The sequence below is a fragment of the Capra hircus genome, chromosome 22 (genome assembly GCF_001704415.2).
Source record: "Capra hircus breed San Clemente chromosome 22, ASM170441v1, whole genome shotgun sequence".
Classification (NCBI taxonomy): Eukaryota; Metazoa; Chordata; class Mammalia; order Artiodactyla; family Bovidae; genus Capra; species Capra hircus.
In genome coordinates this window covers 21730485-21752231 of record NC_030829.1, presented here as the reverse complement: position 1 = coordinate 21752231, position 21747 = coordinate 21730485, and the positions used below count along the sequence as shown (strand labels likewise).

The following is a 21747-nucleotide window of genomic DNA, read 5'->3' as shown; positions in this document are numbered from 1 at the left end:
CTCACCTAGAGCCAGACATCCTGGAATGTGAAGTCAAGTGGGCCTTAGAAAGCATCACTATGAACAAAGCTGGTGGAGGTGATGGCATTCCAGTTAAGCTATTTCAAATCCTGAAAGATGATGCTGTGAAAGTACTGCACTCAATATGCCAGCAAATTTGGAAAACTCAGCAGTGGCCACAGGACTGGAAAAGGTCAGTTTTCATTCCAATCCCAAAGAAAGGCAATGCCAAAGAATGCTGAAACTACCTCACAACTGCACTCATCTCACACACTACCAAAGTAATGCTCAAAATTCTCCAAGCCAGGCTTCAGCAATACTTGAACCGTGAACTCCCTGATGTTCAAGCTGGCTTTAGAAAAGGCAGAGGAACCAGAGATCAAATTGCCAACATCCGCTGGATCATGAAAAAAGCAAGAGAGTTCCAGGAAAACATCTATTTCTGCTTTATTGACTATGCCAAAGCCTTTGACTGTGTGGATCACGATAAACTGTGGAAAATTCTGAGAGAGATGGGAATACCAGACCACCTAACCTGCCTCTTGAGAAATCTGTATGCGGGTCAGGAAGCAACAGTTAGAACTGGACATGGAACAACAGACTGGTTCCAAATAGGAAAAGGAGTACATCAAGGCTGTATATTGTCACCCTGGTTATTTAACTTCTATGCAGAGTACATCATGAGGAATGCTGGGCTGGAGGAAGCACAAGCTGGAATCAAGATTGCCAGGAGAAACATCAATAACCTCAGATATGCAGATGACACCACGCTTATGGCAGAAAGTGAAGAAGAACTAGAGCCTCAAGATGAAAGTGAAAGAGGAGAGTGAAAAAGTTGGCTTAAAGCTCAACATTCAGAAAATGAAGATCATGGCATCTGGTCCCATCACTTCATGGGGAACAGATGGAGAAACAGTGGAAACAGACTTGCAGATGGTGACTGCAGCCATGAAATTAAAAGACACTTACTCCTTGGAAGGAAAGTTATGAGCAACCTAGATAGCATAATAAAAAGCAGAGACATTACTTTGCCAACAAAGGTCCATCTAGTCAAAGCTATGGTTTTTCCAGTGGTCATGTATAGATGTGAGAGTTGGACTGTGAAGAAGGCTGAACGCTGAAGACTTGATGCTTTTGAACTGTGGTGTTGGAGAAGACCCTTGGACTGCAAGGAGATCCAACCAGTCCATTCTAAAGGAGATCAGTCCTGGGATTTCTTTGGAAGGAATGATGCTAAAGCTGAAACTCCAGTACTTTGGCCACCTCATGCGATGAGTTGACTCATTGGAAAAGACTCTGATGCTGGGAGGGATTGGGGGCAAGAGAAGGGGATGACAGGATAAGATGGCTGGATGGCATCATCGACTCGATGGACGTGAGTTTGAATGAACTCCGGGAGTTGGTGATGGACAGGGAGGCCTGGCATGCTGCAATTCATGAGGTCTCAAAGAGTCGGACATGACTGAGCGACTGAACTGACTGACTCTTTACCTTCCTCTCAATTTTGTTCTGAACCTAAAACTACTCAAAAAGAAAAATCCTTTTTCTAAAAGAAGAAAGAAAAATAAGAGAAAAAAGTTATCACTATGACCATGTATCTTTCCCATAATATTGGACTTCCAAAATCCAGAATAAATTGGTGTCAGAATGAGACTAAAGTCATTTGCACATAAACTAAAACACTGGAAACCAAGGAAAATAGACAATGAATAGCCTCCTAAGAAGTCCTTTGTCTTGATAAGAAGTCCATTTCATGTTCAAGAATTACGTTTAGGAGTCCTTCAAGGCTTGTGAGCTGTGTTCTCAACCATTGTTAATTTACTAACAACTTGAGACGCTGCCAATGGCACTCCACTCCAGTACTCTTGCCCGGAAAATCCCATGGATGGAGGAGCCTGGTAGGCTGCAATCCATGCGGTAGCTAAGAGTCGGGCACGACTGAGCGACTTCACTTTCACTTTTCATTTTCATGCATTGGAGAAGGAAATGGCTACCCACTCCAGTATTCTTGCCCTGGAGAATCCCAGGGACAGGGAGCCTGATGGGCTGCCATCTATGGGGTTGCACAGAGTCGGACACAACTGAAGCGACTTAGCAGCAGCAGCAGCAGAGATGCTGCCAAACAGTATAGAAACTGAACGGAAGTGAAAATGAACATAAAATAAATGCATGTAAACAAAATATAATTACTTTAACTAATGTTTAAAGTGAATGCAAGATATGGCCAAAGATGACCCATACAATAATCAATCTGGACATGAAACCACTCTAAAGGGCTGAAAAAAAAGCGTATCTTAAAAATGTGATTCAAAAGATACCTATAGCCGATTCTGGGATCAATCAGACATTGGACCTTTGCAAATGAGGAATGTTCAGTACTGGCCAGAAGGTCCTTGGTAAAAGTTTGACACAGATCAGTGTACATGCAGATAAGACTGCAACCCTGTTACAAACAGAGCAACAGATGGCTTTCTCACAGAAGGAGAGACAGACTATCAATTACCACTCAAGTTAGAGGAATATGGCCAACACACACTGCAACTGTAACCAAAGCTCCTTACCACACAAAAGATAAATGCTAATAATTCAGGGCATCCTTTGAGGAACAACAAAAATTTAAATGCCAAGAATTACAATACAGGACGGAGAAACAAAAAGAAGTCCAGCTACCAACCTCCTAACACTCTATACAGTCACGAGATTATGGTGCTGACCCCCATCACTCACACAACCTTGTTGGGGAGAGATACCAGCAGACAATTATCTTTAGTAATCGTTATATCAGAGTAAACAGATACTACTGTGTCAGCATATGGAAATACTGAAGGCGCAGAAAGGAAAGAGATTAGGTAAGGTCTGCAGGAGGCTTCCCAGGAGGCTCAGTGGTAGAGTCTGCCTGCCAATGAAGGAGACCCGGTTCCCATCCGAGTTGGGAAGATCCCCTGGAGAAGGAACTGGAAACCCACTCTAGTATTCTTGCCTGGGAAGTCCCACAGAGAAGTCTGGCAAGCTACAGTTCACAGGGTTACAAGAGTTGGACACGACTTAGCAACTCAACAGCAACTACTACTACTGTTTTCCTTAGTTCTTCACATGTACTAAAGTGCTAAGGACAGCAGAGTAAATAGGACAAGTCCTCAAGAAGCATAATCTACAGTAAGAGACTACCGGCATGTATACAACAATGTTACAGATACTGACACCCAGTGTCCTGATTCCTTCACAATTAATGAGAAGAACCTAGGACTCCTCTGTCCATGGAATTTTCCAGGCAAGAATACTGGAATGGGTTGCCATATCCTACTACACTGGATCTCCCCAACCCAGGGATCAAACCCCAATCTCCTGATTGGCAGATGGATTCTTTACCCTGGCACCACCTGGAAAGTCTAAACCTACATCTGTATAACTTAAAATCGGAGAACCTCATCAAGAAGATAGGGTTGAAAGAAAAGGAAGTAGGAAAGAAAAGACAAGAAAATGAGAGACAACTGTTCTCAAACCAAACTCCTAATGCTCAGAATTAGGCAGAGCCCCAGGACCCAGCTGTTTTGGAGGGCGGAGGAACTTCTCATCAAACTAGATCGGCCAGTGCGCGACTTGGCGACGTGATTATAATCTTTACTTGCCCTCCTCCAACCACTTGGTTTACCCATCCCAGCCCTGTGGAGGAACCTGGCGACCCCCACCCATCATCAGGGAATCGAGAGAGCACCTTGGTGGGCGGGGATGGCCGCCCTCCGGGGACCGAGCCCGGGGCGTTCGCCTCCCGCGAGTATCGGTGCGCGGCTGCCGAGCTTCCCTGGGCCCCGGGGCGCTGGGGATTGCCACAACCGCAGGAGCCCGCGAGGGACGGCGCGCCTGCCTCAGGCCCAGCCTCTTCGCCCCCCGCCGCCCAGCCTAGCAGCAAGAACAGCGACAACAAGAGGACGAGAGTGAGCCCGGCGCCGCATCCTCGAGCTGGCCCTAGCGCGGGCGCAGCCATGTTGTCCCGCGAGCCATGTGACCCTGTAGGTCACGTGTCCCCGCCCACCTTAAAGGGGCCAAGCACCAGGCTGACTTGAGAAGTGGCCTTGAGAGTTGTCCTCTCTCCACTTCTCTCCAGGTAGATCTCCTTTAGAGCCTTCCTCCTTGGCTCTGCTTACGTAAAAACAACAAAAGCCCAGAAGTCATGAGCTTCTGCAGCCTGTATGCCCCGTTATTATTTTTTGGTTGAAAAAATTATAGTCAAGTTTATTGAGCATTTGTTATGTGCCAGGCTTCCCTCCTAGCTCAGTCGGTAAAGTATCTGCCTGCAGTGCAGGAGACATGTGTTCAATTCCTGGGTCAGGAAGCTCCCCTGGAGAAGGAAATGACAACCCACTCCAGTATTCTTGCCTGGAGAATCCCATGGACAGAGGAACCTGGCAGGCTACAGTCCATGGGGTCGCAAGAGTCGGACACGACTAAGTGACTTTCACTACTACGTGCCAGGCAATAGGCTAGGTGAACATTTTACTTTTTGAAATTTCATTTACTCCTCAGGGGGACCCTGAATATTGAGTTCACAGAACAATTAAGTGATCTGCCCACGGTTACAAGGCAGATAAATGTTTGAAGAGATTTAAACCCAGCCACACTAGGTCTCTAACACATATCTTAAAACCTTGAGGGGTTTTGTTTGTTTGTTTACATAATTTTGGCTGTGCTGGCACTTTGTTGTGGCTCTTGGGCACTTAGGTTTCTCTAGTTACCTCAGGCAGCGGCTTCACTTGCGGCGCAAGAGCTTCTCAACCAAGCGCTGACTTCTCTCTTGGAGGACGGGCTCTAAAACGCGCAGACTCAGTAGCTGTGGCGCTGGGCTTTGTTGCTCTTTGCCGTGGAGTGTCTTAGTTACCCGACCAGGGATGGAACCAGTGTTACCTGCATGGGAACGTGGATTCTTAACCCCTGGACAACCAGGGAAGTCCCAAACCCTCATTTTTAAACCATTATGCTGTTATGTAGGCATCTCAATAAGCTTCACTTAACAGGAAAATGGAAGATGAAGGTGTTGAAGGAACCCTGTCCAAGGGATTGTTGTTGTTGTTGCCCTTGTTTAGTCACTGCGTGGGGTCCGACACTTTTGCCACCCCAAGGACTGTAGCCCCTGCCAGGCTTTTCTGTCCATGGGATTTCCCAAGCAAGAATACTGGCGTGGGTTGCCATTTCCTTCTCCAGGGATACAGTTAGAGAAATCCAGGCTGTGGCTCTCAAAGTGTTGTCCCAGACCAGCAGCATCAGCATCACCTAGGAACTTGTTAGAGATTCAGTACTCAATCAGGATGTCTGGAGACCAGACGCAGTAATCTGTGCTTTTAACAAGTTCTCCAGATGATTTTAAAGCACACTGGTGCACACTAAAGTTTGAGAATCACTGTTTTATAGGACCCAATTTCTTCAGGGGGGAAAAAAAAGGCAAAACGAAAACCTAAAAGAGGGGACCTACAGGTTAAAAATGAAATCTCAACTAATTGCAATATATATGAATCTTGTCTAAATATGAATTCAAACCTATTGATCTCAAATTTTTTAGGATAATCAGGGAAATATAGCCATTAAATCAAATTATGATATCTTGTAAAATTAAGAAATACTGTCAATTTTGTTTTTAGTTCTTTAAGAGTGATAATGGTATTTGTGGATTTTTTTAATTACTATAATTATTTTGGTTGTGCTGTATTCTCGTTGCTACATGTTGGCTTTCTATACTTGTGGAGAGTAAGGTTTACTCTCCAGTTGCAGTGTGCAGGCTTCTCATTTTGGTAGCTTGTCTTGTTGAGGAGCACGGACTCTAGTCGCATGGGCTCAGTAGTTACGATGCACCAGCTCAGTTGCCCCGTGGCATTTGGGATCTTCCTGGATCAAGGATGGAACTTAGTGTCTCCTACATTACAAGGTGGATTCTTAACCACTGGACCACCAGGGAAGCCCTGGTGGGTATGTTTATTTTTAAATTGTTTACCTGTTTGTTTATTTTTATTTTTGGCCACACTGGGTCTTCATTGCTGAACGAACACTTTGTCTAGTTGCCGTGCATGGTCTTCTCATTATGGTGACCTCTCGTATTGCAGAGCACCAGCTCTGGAGCTCAGGCTCAACAGTTGTGGCTCATGGGCTTAGTTGCCCCATAACATGTGTGATCTTCCTGAATCAGGGATGGATCCTCTGTCCCCTACATTGGAAAGCAAATTCTTAACCACTGAACTACCAGGGAAGTCCCTGTGGGCATGTTTTTTGTTTTTTTAAGAATCTCTTCTTTTGGGATATATATATATTTAAATAGATAATAGATAGATAAAAAGACATGCTGTTGCCAAGGAGTTACTTCTCAAAATCCGGTAAATAGGGAGATGGCTAGAGATGAAGCACAGTTAGCCATGACTTGGTCATTGTTAAAGCTGGTTTATGGGGTTTTCTTTGAGTGTTTATTATCCTATTCTTTCTAGTTTATGTGTGAATTTTTTTAATATAAAGGGAAGTTCTTTGGTGACCATTTTGCAATATGTACAAATACGGAATCATTCTGTTGTACCTGAAACTAATGTCATATGTTAGTTGTATCTCATTTGGGGGGAAAAAAGGTGAAAAAAGTGTTTTAAGTCCTTTCATACTTGCTGACTATTTTGCAGTTTGCCATGAGCTTTCAGACATTTCCTCATTTGAAATCACAACCACTTGGCAAGAAACCTACTATTACTATACCCATTTAACAGTTGATGAGGCTAAAAGGTCAATGCTTTAACCAAGGTTTTACATATTAACTGTGTATAAATATAGATTCCAGGTCAGAGATTATCTTCATTGGTCTCAACACAAGCCTGTTGCCCTGTCGAGCCCTGAATTCCTTTGATTCATGGTCCTGCCCCACTATTAGGCAATAAGCTTCATAAAGGCAAGTATCCTGCTTATTTGTTCACCATTATATTAGCAAAAGTGCCAAGACCTGGCATTTAACAAACACTTATTGAACATTTATTTAATTAATGGAAAAGTGAATGGCAATAATTATGACCACTTTCTCACAAAGAGAAGCAAATTGTTGAGAAAAACAATACAGATTTTAGACTCAGAAAGAGTTGTGTTAAAAGCTAGCCACTTATAAGAGGTATTCACCTTTTAAGCCACTATTTCTTCACCTGAGAAATGGGAATAATAACAGTACCTTATTACATATTTTATAAAGATTAAATGAGATAAAGATGTACAAGGCTTAGCATTCCACAGTACCTCAAAAAAAATTTGCTATTGGAACTTTCCTGGTGGTCCAGTGGCTAAGACTCCAAGCTCCCACTGCAGGGGGTCTGGGTTCGATCCTACATCAGGGAACTAGATCCCACATGACAACTAAGACCCCAGTGCAGCCAAATAAATAAATAAAAATAAGTATCTGTTAAGTGTTTACTATTATTAATCATCATTATCAAAGATGGAACTTTGTTGATTCTCCAGAAGTATCAACTTTCTCTCTCAATTCCAGGAGGCCTTACAAATAGCTGAGAAAAGAAGGGAAGAGAAGCTAAAAGCAAAGGAGAAAAAGAAATGAACTCTGAATGCAGAGTCCCAAAGGATAGCAAGGAGAGATAAGAATATCTTCCACAGCGATCAATGCAAAGAAATAGAGGGAAACAATAGAATGGGAAAAACTAAAGAACTCTTCAAGAAAATTAGAGATACCAAGGGAACATTTCATGCAAAGATGAGCACAATAAAGGGCAGAAACGGTATGGACCTAACAGAAGCAGAAGATGATAAGAAGAGGTAGCAAGAATACACAGAAGAACTATCCAAAAAAGATCTTCATGAGCCAGAAAACCACGAAGGATTGATCACTCACCTAGAGCCAGACATCCTGGAGTGCGAAGTCAAGTGGGCCTTAGGAAGCAGCACTACGAACAAAGCTAGTGGAGGTGATGGAATTCCAGTTGAGCTGTTTCAAATCCTGAAAGATGATGCTGGGAAAGTGCTGCACTCAATATGCCAGCCAATTTGGAAAACTCAGCAGTGGCCACAAGACTGGAAAAAGTCAATCCCAAAGAAAGGCAATAGCAAAGAATGTTCAAACTACTGCACAATTGCACTCATCTCATACGCTACCAAAGTAATGCTCAAAACTCTCCAAGCCAGGCTTCAACAGTACATGAACCGTGAACTTCCAGATGTTCAAGCTGGATTTAGAAAAGGCAGAGGAACCAGAGATCAAATTGCCAACATCCGCTGGATCATCAAAAAAGCAAGAGAGCTCCAGAAAAAAACATCTACTTTTGCTTTATTGACTATGCCAAAGACTTTGACTGTGTGGATCACAGCAAACTGTGGAAAATTCTTCAAGAGACGGGAATACCAGACCACCTGACCTGCCTCCTGAGAAGTCTGTATGCAGGTCAAGAAGCAACAGTTAGAACTGGACGTGGAAAAACAGGCTGGTTCCAAATCAGGAAAGGAGTACGTCAAGGCTGTATATTGTCACCCTGCTTATTTAACTTATATGCAGAGTACATCGTGAGAAATGCCAGGCTGGATGAAGCACAAGCTGGACTCAAGATTGCTGGGAGAAATATCAGTAACCTCAGATATACAGATGACACCACCCTCATGGAAGAAAGCAAAGAAGAACTAAAGAGGCTCTAAAGAAAGTGAAAGAGGAGAGTGAAAAAGTTGGCTTAAAACTCGACATTCAGAAAACTAAGATCATGGCATCTGGTCCCATCACTTCATGGGAAATAGATGGGGAAACAGTGGAAACAGTGACAGACATTATTTTGGGGGGCTCCAAAATCACTGCAGATGGTGATTGCAGCCATGAAATTAAAAGACACTTGCTCCTTGGAAGAAAAGTTATGACCAACCTAGACAGCATAAACAGAGACATAAAGCAGAGACATTACTTTGTCAATAAAGGTCTGTCTACTCAAAGCTTTGGTTTTTCCAGTAGTCATGTATGGATGTGAGGGTTGGACTAGAAAGAAAGCTGAGCGCTGAGCAATTGGTGTTTTTGAACTGTGGTGTTGGAGAAGACTGAGAGTCCCTTGGACAGTAAGGAGATCCAACCAGTCCATCTTAAAGGAAATCAGTCTTGAATATTCATTGGAAGGACTGATGTTCAAGCTGAAATTCCAGTCCTTTGGCCATCTGATGCAAAGAGCTGACTCATTTGAAAAGACCCTGATGGTGGGAAAGATTGAAGGTGGGAGGAGAAAGGGATGACAGAGGATAAGATGGTTGGATGGCATCACTGACTCGATGGACATGAGTTTGAGTAGGCTCTGGGAGTTGGTGATGGACAGGGAGGCCTGGCATGCTGCAGTCCATGGGGTTGCAAAGAGTCGGACATGACTGAGCGACTGAACTGAACTGAAGTGAATCAATGAATAAGTGGAAAAAATTGACGAGAGATCCCTAGGTGAAAAGGTTGATTTAGGAATTAGAGTTAAAAGTACAGCTCAGCAATCAAGTCTGCACCACCTAGGACAATTTATCTAGAATTTTGCTCACCCTCCAGGCGTGAGCAAATTCCCTGGTGGCTCAGACAGTAAAGAATTTGTCTGCAGTGTGGAATATCTTTGTTCTATCCCTGAGTTGGGAAGATCCCCTGGAGTAGAGCATGGTAGCCCTCTTTGAAATTCTTTCCTGGAGAATCCCTATAGACAGACAAGCCTGGCAGGCTACAGTCCATTTCCAACTCCCACCTAAGGTCCTACTGCTGCCTACTCAAACTCATGTCCATTGACTCAGTGATGTTGTCCAACCATCTCATACTTGGTCATCCCCTTCTCCTCCCACCTCTAATCTTTCCCACCATCAGGGTCTTTTCAAATGAGTCAGTTCTTTGCATCAGTGGCCAAAGGACTGGAATTTCAGCTTGAACATCAGTCCTTCCAATGAATATTCAAGACTGATTTCCTTTAAGATGGACTGGTTGGATCTCCTTACTGTCCAAGGGACTCTCAGTCTTCTCCAACACCACAGTTCAAAAACACCAATTGCTCAGCGCTCAGCTTTCTTTCTAGTCCAACCCTCACATCCATACATGACTACTGGAAAAACCAAAGCTTTGAGTAGACAGACCTTTATTGACAAAGTAATGTCTCTGCTTTATGTCTCTGTTTATGCTGTCTAGGTTGGTCATAACTTTTCTTCCAAGGAGCAAGTGTCTTTTAATTTCATGGCTGCAATCACCATCTGCAGTGATTTTGGAGCCCCCCAAAATAATGTCTGTCACTGTTTCCACTGTTTCCCCATCTATTTCCCATGAAGTGATGGGACCAGATGCCATGATCTTAGTTTTCTGAATGTCGAGTTTTAAGCCAACTTTTTCACTCTCCTCTTTCACTTTCTTTAGAGCCTCTTTAGTTCTTCTTTGCTTTCTTCCATGAGGGTGGTGTCATCTGTATATCTGAGGTTACTGATATTTCTCCCAGCAATCTTGAGTCCAGCTTGTGCTTCATCCAGCCTGGCATTTCTCACGATGTACTCTGCATATAAGTTAAATAAGCAGGGTGACAATATACAGCCTTGACGTACTCCTTTCCTGATTTGGAACCAGCCTGTTTTTCCACGTCCAGTTCTAACTGTTGCTTCTTGACCTGCATACAGACTTCTCAGGAGGCAGGTCAGGTGGTCTGGTATTCCCGTCTCTTGAAGAATTTTCCACAGTTTGCTGTGATCCACACAGTCAAAGTCTTTGGCATAGTCAATAAAGCAAAAGTAGATGTTTTTTTCTGGAGCTCTCTTGCTTTTTTGATGATCCAGCGGATGTTGGCAATTTGATCTCTGGTTCCTCTGCCTTTTCTAAATCCAGCTTGAACATCTGGAAGTTCACGGTTCATGTACTGTTGAAGCCTGGCTTGGAGAGTTTTGAGCATTACTTTGGTAGCGTATGAGATGAGTGCAATTGTGCAGTAGTTTGAACATTCTTTGCTATTGCCTTTCTTTGGGATTGACTTTTTCCAGTCTTGTGGCCACTGCTGAGTTTTCCAAATTGGCTGGCATATTGAGTGCAGCACTTTCCCAGCATCATCTTTCAGGATTTGAAACAGCTCAACTGGAATTCCATCACCTCCACTAGCTTTGTTCATAACTTTTGTTCTCACACTTTTCCTGTTAATCAGGGTCATTTTCGCTGCCAAGTTAGAGACTCCCTGTCTTGCCTGGTGACCCCTGAATACAAACAGTCCAAAGTGCCCTGATGGCAGTCATGGCTTGTAGTCCATTGCGAACTTTCCCGGGCACAGAAAGAGTATCCTCCCTTTGGGACCAGGACAATGTGAGCCTCTCCTGTTGAACTGCTGAGTGATGCTGGTGCCCCCTGCTCCATGCATGGCTTGGCAGGTAGCATGTCCTCAGGACCTTCCCATAGAGTATGGTGCTTGGTGGGTCTTCTAGCCTCTCAGAATAAATCCAAACAGCATTTCTACTTCCCTGAACTGTGAAGTCCTTTCTTCCATGTGACTCAGCAACCCATGCATTTCACCTTCATTTAGATTAGCCACAGAGTTCTCACAGCTTCTAGATCCATGCCAGCAGTGAGTCTGTCCCTATCCCTGGGGTCCTTGCTGAGGTATGAAATCCCAAGTCCAAAGTCAGTCCTTCCAAGTCAGTACATTCTTGCCTATCCATTCTTATATTTCAGACCATTAATCAGATGCCCACATGGTTCGGACCCAGGGTTTTACTCCCCTGGGTATGGTTCGTATGTGCTAGTTAATTCATTTTAAAACAGCTTTATTGAATTATACTTCATACATCATACAATTTACCCTTTTATAAAGTATGTAATTCAGTGATTTTTCATATATTCAAATTATTATATGACTGTCACCACAATTGAAGTTTGGAACATTTTTATCACCCTCCCCAAAGAAACTCCAAACCTCAGTAATTGTCATTTTATTTCCTCATCCCCCAACCCAGGCCTGGGTAACACGCAGCTGACTTTTTGTCTCCATAGACTTGCCTATTCTGGAGATTTCTTGTGAATGAAATCATAAAATATGCGGCTTTTTGTGCCTGTTTCCTTTCACTTAGAAAAATATTTCTAAGTTTCCTCCATGTTGTAACACATATCAGCACTTCTTTCCTTTTTATGGCCAAAATACCAAATTTAAATTATCCATTCATCAGATGATGGACATTTGGATTGTTTCCACTTTTTAGCTATTATGAATAATGCTGCTTTGAATAGCCTATGAACATTTGTATATAAGTTTTGTGTGGACATATGTTTCATTTCTCTTAGATATATCTGAGAAGTGGGATTGTTTGGTTATATGGTAATTCTGTGTCTGACCTTTTGAGGAAGCTGCCAAATTGTTTTCCTAAGTGTCTATACCAGTTTACATTCCCACTGACAATGCCTGAGGGATTCTAACTTCTCTACCGTGCTAGTTAATTCTTGCATCTCCTTTAGAGTTAAATCTCTTTTCTTCTTTCTGAGACCCAGCTTTTCTTCACTTTGGCCCTAGTGAGACTTAACCAGCATAATGCCTGGCAGGCAAGAGGGTGGGGGCAGTGCCTGGGGCATGGAGTCCTTCAGGGTCTTCCCACATCAGGGAACTGCTGCTTCTCCACACTCAATACTAGTTCTCAGCAGGCTCTGAAGCTCAGGGAAGTCTGCAAAGCCACATTTCTCAAGGGTTTCCACCTAGATGCCCCTGCCCCATATTTCTGGCCCTTGGTTTTTCCAGTCTGAATGAAATTAAAACCTTCTTTAACATCATATACAAAAATAAACTCAAAATGCATTGAAGACCTAAAACTAAGACTGGAAGCCATAAAACTCCTAGAAGTATTGGAGTTTCAGCTTCAGCATCAGTCCTTTCAATGAATGTTCAGGATTGATTTCCTTTAGGATTAACTGGTCTGATCTCATCAGAATGGCTATCATCAAAGAGAACACAGATAGGAATGTTGGCAAGGATATGGAGAAAAGTTCACCTTTAAACACTGTTGGTGGGAATGTCAATTGGTGCAGCCACTGTGGAAAGTAGTATGGAAAATTCTCAAAATCTAAAAGTTGAATTATCCTATGGTCCAGCAATTCTACTCCTGGGTATACAGCTGAAAAAATAAAAAATAATGCTGAGAATAGATGCATACACTCTAGTGTTCATAGCAGCATTATTTACAATGGCTGAGATATAGAAGCAACCTTAGTGAATATCTGCAATGGATAAAGAAGATATATATATATATATATCTGCTACACACAGACACACAAGATTCACCAGCAGAGTCAATAGCGTTTGGAGGGAACTTATTAGCAATGCAAATTCCTGGGCCCCACCTAAAGACCTCCTGAGTCTGAGGGTGACCAACCAACCATTGCTGTAAGTGTTACTGGTGCCCATGACACTTTTGCCCGAACTTCCAGTTACAGCTGATCTGACTTGGGATGGCAACGTATCTTAAGTACAGCTAAACCATAGTCTCCTGTGGGCCTGCAGTGGAGCTGTGGGCGGAGAAAGCAGCTGGGCAAACCAGGCTTCCTCTTTGTGACTGCTGAAGGGGAAATACAGACACCCTGAGTGTTAGCCGCAGTCAGAGCTGTATGAGGCCGAGTCTCACTGATGAGGACGCCGAGAGTCCTGAGCAGGCTGGTGTCCGTGTCCTCATCACTAGTGTGCATCATCAATCAGCTCTGAAGGAGGGAGCGAAGCGAGATGAAACAACTTGAACAAGAAAAAAAAGAAAAAAGCGAACCACATAAAGTTCTCTCTGTATAAATTTTTCTCATTGGCCGCAGCACAAACTAGCAAAACGTTTTAAGCCTCAGTTAGGGAATTCCCTGGTGGTCCAATGGTTCAGACTCAGTGTTTCCACTTGCAGAGGCCTGGGGTTCAATCCCTGGTTGGGGAACTAACAACCTGCAAGCTGTGCAGCACAGTCACAAGTAAATAAACAAGCCTCAGTTAACAGGCTTTCCAAATCAGCGGTTTCACCACAGGATGATGCTAAAGAATGCTCAATGAAAGAACCCCACGGCAAAATGTTTCTGCCTCTTTGGACTTCTCATTTCTCCTCTCTAAATATAAAGAGGAATGTGTCCTATTTAAAAAAAAAAAACACAAACTTTAGAATGCTCGTTTTAGATATTACATAACTTGATAATTATAATAATCATGAGAACTAATAATTCTCCAGCTATTCCTCAGAACCAAGCAATGTTCTAAGTATTTCACATGTTTTAAGGGTTTTAATGTCAACTCCACAAGGGCAAGAATGTTCGTGTTTTCTTTTCTGCTATAGCCTTACTGCCTGGAATTGTGCTTGACACCTAGTGGATATACAAGAAATTCTTACTGGATGAATTAAAATGGATTGTCACATAACTATTGAATGGAGGTACTGGTACATCCATCTGGTTGACCCTGCTCTCTGTAAAGATGGAAAGTTAAAAGAAATGATGAAGAAAAATGATTCCCAACTTTTTCAAGAAAAAAAGTAAACATATATTTCTATTTCAGATGCTCATACAATGGAAATTTTACTTTTAGTACCCCACTTAATTTGGAAAATGAAACGTCAGGATGCTTCTCTGAAGGCAGTACATTAGCAAAGGAACTGCATATTCAGTCATACCAGTTCCTGTAAATATTTGAAAGGTTCAGAAGTACATTACCTTTTCAGGCTTCAGGCAATGCTTAACATCTGAATGAACTCCCAATACTTTTAATTACTGGTTTCCTAGGGGTCTGTGACCCAAAGCTCGTTGATCACTGAGGAAATAATATCCCTCTGTAAAGACGTGCCTCCCAAAATAGAGATTGTCCCGGCATCAGACCCAAAGATTGGCTTTGGGTCCCAGCATTTGTTTAGGAAACTTTAAGTTTAGTCATTAAGCATCTCTGTGCCTTAATCTCCTACCTTGCCTACTTCATAATTATATCTTATTGAGACCAAATATGCAGGTATAGAAAGGGAAGTAGACACTAATTGATAATATTATTGTATCCTTTGATTTTGTGACACATTTCCATCCCATTGTATTGTTTCTGAATTCTGGATATTTCTTGTGAGCTAGGGATACCTATAATATGGTTGAGCTTCCTTTTCCCTCAAAAGAAGATTTTCAAAGCAGGGATATATATTTCAGTAAATGGTCTTGGAATCAAGGAAACATGACTTGTTTCATCCTCTAAATGATATATGAATTCATTTTCTCACCATGTTCTTATCTCTTGCAATTTGCAACTGTAGTCCCTAAAAAAGAATATTGTGCCCTGTGCTACAAGAGGAAACTCTGGTAGGCAGAATAATGGCCCCAGAGATGTCCACAGCCTAATCTCAGAATCTATAAATATGTTACTTTATGTGGCAAAGGGGATTTTGCAGATGTGATGAAGTTAAGTTCCTTGAGATGGGGAGATAGTCCTGCTCAGTCTGATCACATTAGGTGAGCAGAACTCTTCTTGTCTATGGTCAGAGGAAGCTGTGACTAGGGAAGAAAGATCAAGAGAGATGCAATGTTATTGATGTTCAAGGTGAAGAAACGGACTGTCTTCCAGTGGGCAGCCACTGGAAGGGAACAGATTTTTCCTGCAGAGAGCAAAAGGGAACAGATTTTCCTGTAGAGCCCCCAGAAAGAAAGGAAGGGACATTGTTTTTGGCTCAGTGAGACCCTTATTGATCTTCTGACCTGTGAAACCCTAAAATAATGAATCTGTGTTGGGTAAGTCACTAAGTTTGTAATCATTGTTTATGGCAGCAATAGGAAGCTAGCATTAACACATATTTCAGTTCTGGCATTATCCCTGGATGCAGTCTGGGATTGCAGCAGAAGGTCAGCAGGTGCATAGGGCATCTTCTGAAGAGTCAGACCATGTGCTTTGGCTGGGGACACAGCTGGACATGGTGAGTCTGAGCACTAGCGAGGGCTACCCCTCAACATTCATACTTACTCCTCTCCCTTGTCACTAGAGGGCAGACACACGGAAACCATAGTCACAGAAAACTAGTCAACCTAATCACACTAGGAACACAGCCTTGTCTAACTCAGTGAAACCAAGCCATGCCCGCGGGACAACCAAAGAAGGGCAGGTCACGGTGGAGAAAGCGGGAAGAATGTGGTCCACTGGAGAAGGGAATGGCAAACCACTTCAGTATTCTTGCCTTGAGAACCCCATGAACAGTAGGAAAAGGCAAAATGATAGGATACCAAAAGAGGAACTCCCCAGGTCAGTAGGTGCCCAATATGCTACTGGAGATCAGTGGAGAGATAACTCCAGAAAGAATGAAGGGACGAAGCCAAAGCAAAAACAATACCCAGCTGTGGATGTGACTGGTGATAGAAGCAAGGTCCAATGCTATAAAGAACAGGATTGCATAGGAACCTGGAATGTCAGGTCCATGAATCAAAGCAAATTGGAAGTGGTCAAACAAGAGATGGCAAGAGTGAACGTCGACATTCTAGGAATGAGCAAACTAAAATGGACTGGAATGGGTGAATTTGACTCGGATAACCATTATATCTACCACTGTGGGCAGGAATTCCTCAGAAGAAATGGAGTAGCCATCATGGTCAACAAGAGTCCAAAATGCAGTACTTGGATGCAATCTCAAAAACTACAGAATGATCTCTGTTTGTCTCTAAGGCAAACCATTCAATATCACAGTTATCCAAGTCTATGCCCCAACCAGTAACGCTGAAGAAGCTGATGTTGAACAGTGCTATGAAGACCTACAAGACCTTTTAGAACTAACACCCAAAAAAGATGTCCTCTTCATTATAGGGGACTGGAATGCAAAAGTAGGAAGTCAAGAAACACCTGGAGTAACAGGCAAATTTGGCCTTGGAATGAGGAATGAAGCAGGGCAAAGACTAATAGAGTTTTGCCAAGAAAATGCACTGGTCATAGCAAACACCCTCTTCCAACAACACAAGAGAAGACTCTACACATGGACATCACCAGATGGTCAACACCAAAATCAGATTGATTATATTCTTTGCAGCCAAAGATGGAGAAGCTCTATACAGTCCACAAAAACAAGACCAGGAGCTGACTGTGGCTCAGATCATGAACTCCTTATAGCTAAATTCAGACTCAAATTGAAGAAAGTAGGGAAAACTGCTAGACCATTCAGGTATGACCTAAATCAAATCCCTTATGATTACACAGTGGAAGTGAGAAATAGATTTAAGGGCCTAGATCTGATAGATAGAATGCCTGATGAACTATGGAATGAGATTCATGACATTGTACAGGAGACAGGGATCAAGACCATCCCCATGGAAAAGAAAGGCAAAAAAGCAAAGTGGCTGTCTGGGGAGGCCTTACAAATAGCTGTGAAAAGAAGAGAAGTGAAAAGCAAAGGAGAAAAGGAAAGATATAAGCATCTGAATGCAGAATTTCAAAGAATAGCAAGAAGAGATAAGAAAGTCTTCTTCAGTGATCAATGCAAAGAAATAGAGGAAAAGAACAGAATGAGAAAGACTAGAGATCTCTTCAAGAAAATGAGAGATACCAAGGGAACATTTCATGCAAAGACGGGCTCGCTAAAGGACAGAAATGGTATGGACCTAACAGAAGCAGAAGATATTAAGAAGAGGTGGCAAGAATACACAGAAGAACTGTACAAAAAAGATCTTCATGACCCAGATAATCATGATGGTGTGATCACTCATCTACAGCCAGACATCCTGGAATGTGAAGTCAAGTGGGCCTTGGAAAGCATCACTATGAACAAAGCTAGTGGAGATGATGGCATTCCAGTTGAGCTATTTCAAATCCTGAAAGATGATGCTGTGAAAGTGCTGCACTCAATATGCCAGCTGGAAAAGGTCAGTTTTCATTCCAATCCCAAAGAAAGGCAATGCCAAAGAATGCTCAAACTACCGCACAATTACACTCATCTCACACGCTAGTAAAGTAATGCTCAAAATTCTCCAAGCAGTACGTGAACCATGAACTCCCTGATGTTCAAGCTGGTTTTAGAAAAGGAGAGGAACCAGAGATCAAATTGCCAACATCCACTGGATCATCGAAAAAGCAAGAGAGTTCCAGAAAAACATCGATTTCTGCTTTATTGACTATGCCAAAGCCTTTGACTGTGTGGATCACAATCAACTGTGGAAAATTCTGAGAGAGATGGGAATACCAGACCACCTAACCTGCCTCTTGAGAAATCTGTATGCAGGTCAGGAAGCAGCAGTTAGAACTGGACATGGAACAACAGACTGGTTCCAAATAGGAAAAGGAGTACGTCAAGGCTCTATATTGTCACCCTGCTTATTTAACTTATATGCAGAGTACATCATGAGAAATGCTGGACTGGAAGAAGCACAAGCTGGACTCAAGATTGCTGGGAGAAACATCAATAACCTCAGATATGCAGATGACACCACCCTTATGGCAGAAAGTGAAGAGGAACTCAAAAGCCTCTTGATGAAAGTGAAAGTGGAGAGTGAAAAAGTTGGCCTAAAGCTGAACATTCAGAAAACAAAGATCATGGCATCCAGTCCCATCACTTCATGGCAAATAGATGGGGAAACAGTGGAAACAGTATCAGACTTTATTTTTTGGGGCTCCAAAATCATTGCAGATGGTGACTGCAGCCATGAAATTAAAAGACGCTTACTTCTTGGAAGAAAAGTTATGAGCTACCTAGATAGTATATTCAAAAGCAGAGACATTACTTTGCCAACTAAGGTCCGTCTAGTCAAGGCTATGGTTTTTCTTGTGGTCATGTATGGATGTGAGAGTTGGACTGTGAAGAAGGCTGAGTGCTGAAGAATTGATGCTTTTGAACTGTGGTGTTGGAGAAGACTCTTGAGAGTCCCTTGGACTGCAAGGAGATCCAACCAGTCCGTTCTAAAGGAGATCAGCCCTGGGATTTCTTTGGAAGGGATGATGCTAAAGCTGAAACTCTAGTACTTTGGCCACCTCATGCGAAGAGCTGACTCATTGGAAAAGACTCTGATGCTGGGAGAGATTGGGGGCAGGAGGAGAAGGGGACGACTGAGGATGACATGGCTGGATGGCATCACTGACTCGATGGACGTGAGTCTGAGTGAACTCCGGGAGTTGGTGATGGACAGGGAGGCCTGGCGTGCTGCGATTCATGGGGTCGCAAAGAGTCAGACACGACTGAGCAGCTGAACTGAACTGAACTTGTCACTAGAAAAGTGTGAGAGTGGTTTTGCATGGGATCAGGGTAGGAACTGGAGGTTGATGATAACTACTTAGGGTTCAGGCACAGGCAGTTTGAGCTCAGAAGCTGGCTTTTGAGAGGAATTCAGAGAAAGACCAACCACCCAGCCCCTGGAGATCTTGGGGCCTCTAGAATCAGGAAAAGTCCAAGACATCCCTGTGAGAGACAGGAACCCACAGGTCCCAGCCAGCCCCTGACCAGGCAACCAACCCAGAGTTCCTGGAGTCACTTTCCAGAAAACCTCCCAATTCCCTCCTCATGGGTGTGATGCCTTTCTGCCTAAAAAGCAGGGGTCCCCAATCTCTGGAATCTAACAGAGGATGATCTGAGGTGGAGCTGATGTAATAATAGAAATAAAGTGCACAGTGAATGTAATGTGCTTGAATCCTCCCCAAACCAACCCCTCTGCCATGGTGTGTGGAAAAATTGTGTTCCCCAAAACTGCTCCCTGGTGCCAGAAAGGTTGGGGACTGCTGCTATGAAACGTAGAATGCTGCAGCTGATGCTCTCTACCTTCAGCATCCACCAGAATCACTCAGAGAGCTGCTTAAAACACAGACTACTGGGCCCCACTCCCTGCATTTCTGATTCAGCAGATCTGGGATGCAGCAGGAGAATTTGCATTTCTAACAATTTCCCCAGTCTATGGCTGGCGTACCGCCCTGAATGTGCCAGATCTCTTCTAACAATTCCCCCAGTACTGCTCTTACTGCTGTTCTCAGAACTACAGTTTGAGAAATATGGACGTAATGAGTAAGAGCTTAGGACTCAGCCCTTGCTGCTTACAAGTTAGAGGATCTTGGGCAACTTAATTAAGTTTTGGGATTCATCTATGAAACAGAGTTAGAAAATCCATACTTTAGGACTGCGATGAGGACTAAATAGGATGATCTAGGTAAAGCACTTAACATATAATAGGAGCTTCCCTAGTGGTTCAGTGGTAAAGAATCTGTCTACCAGTGCAAGAGGTAGCAGATTCCATCCCTGGTCCAGGAAGATCCCACATGCTGAGAGCAACTAATCCCTTGCACCAGAGCTACTGAGCCTGTGCTCTAGAGCCTGAGAACCACAACTGCTGAAGTCCAAGCCCTAGAACCTGTGCTCAGCAACAAGAGAAGCCACCGCAATGAGAAACCCATGCCCCGCAACTAGAGAGTAGCCCCTACTTGCTGCAACTAGAGAAAAGCCTGAACAGCAACGAAGAGGCAGCACAGCCAAAAATAAATAAAACTTTTTAAAAGGCCTCTGTAAATGGTCTCTATTACAATGGGTCTATCATCATCATCATTATTGTTAATGACAACTTACTAAGTCTAGCATAGCAGACACCAGAGGCACATCCATAGATACGCCAGTAGCACACAATAAATGTCATCTCACAAACGGTCCTCCTACAACTGTCAAAACTTTCTCCAAGCCTCCCACCCACGAATTATCATGAAACTTCATATCTCAAGAGGACTCAGAGGGAAGTGTCTGAATAAAATGCTTCACCCACAAAACAGAACGGAGAGGAAGTGGCAAATTTTAAAATATTTTGAGAAAGTTTGTCTAACAATAGAAAGAGGAAGCTCATTTGGGTATGATGCAATGGCCATAGAAATGAATAAAATTAAACTGGACCAGGAGCAAATTAATTAGAAAATAATTGCAGAAAAGAAAAAGGAACTGTGTCATACTTGCTCCCCTGGGAAATCTGACCAAAAAAGTAAGGATTCTGGATTTTTTCTCCTCCCATTTCTAGGATAATTTTTATTATTGTTGTTATTTTTTTTTAATTGTGAAAAAAAAAGTCACTCATGGAATGACTCCACTGTTGTTCTTTGAGGAATTTTTTCTCTGGGTCATAGCAACAGAAGAAACAGTTGGGAATTCAGGACATTCTTGTGATTTCACCATGGAAAAGTGTCTCTTTCCTGTTGGAATTTGGCCCTGTTAATGGACAAGCCAAAAGCTCAATGGAATAAAACCTAAATAAAACAAATAGTGGATTTAATATAATATATAGAATAAAATGACAGAAGTAAATAGCATTAGAATTGTAATCTTGGCTTCTGTTTTAAAGCTAACAATAAAGAGCTGATTAAGAGAATAGATAGCAGTTTTGCTGTATTAATTTAGCAGTTTCAGTCTTAGATATCTGAGTCAGTGGACTGAGGTCCTGCATAGGGTCATGAAGCATGGCTTCTCAACCCCATGTGGCCTCTGTGTATCTCTGTGAACTGGAAGGGTCATTGAATCTTTAGATGTATGTTCCCTCATCAGCAAAAGAAAAGAGTGAGTAGACCAATCCTTTATAAAATTTCCACTATTGGGAATTCCCTGATGGTCCAGGGGTTAAGACTTCATGCTCTCAGTGCTGAGGGCCTGGATCCAATCCCTGGTTGGGGAGCTAAGATCCCACAAGCCTAATGGCCAAAAAGAAAAAAAAAAAATTCCACTGTCAAGTATCCTTTTATAGAAACTACTTTTCAACTAAAGGACTTCACTGTGTACATAGCTTTGCATACCAGCTATTTGATTAAATGCCTTTGTGTGCAAGGAGTAAAGTTGCATTAATAATGATAATAACAAACTGGA

General features: G+C 42.8%; 1 protein-coding gene across 2 annotated transcripts in view; it reads right to left on the bottom strand.

The window, feature by feature from the left end:
- Positions 1-4004, bottom strand: part of SUMF1 (sulfatase modifying factor 1) — a 100970-nt gene extending 96966 nt beyond the window's left edge. For both annotated transcript variants that reach the window (XM_005695707.2, XM_005695710.2), the window contains exon 1: positions 3716-4004. In XM_005695707.2, coding sequence (XP_005695764.1) covers positions 3716-3985 — 270 coding nt within the window. In that variant the 5' untranslated portion in view covers positions 3986-4004. The remainder of the gene's footprint in view (positions 1-3715) is intronic.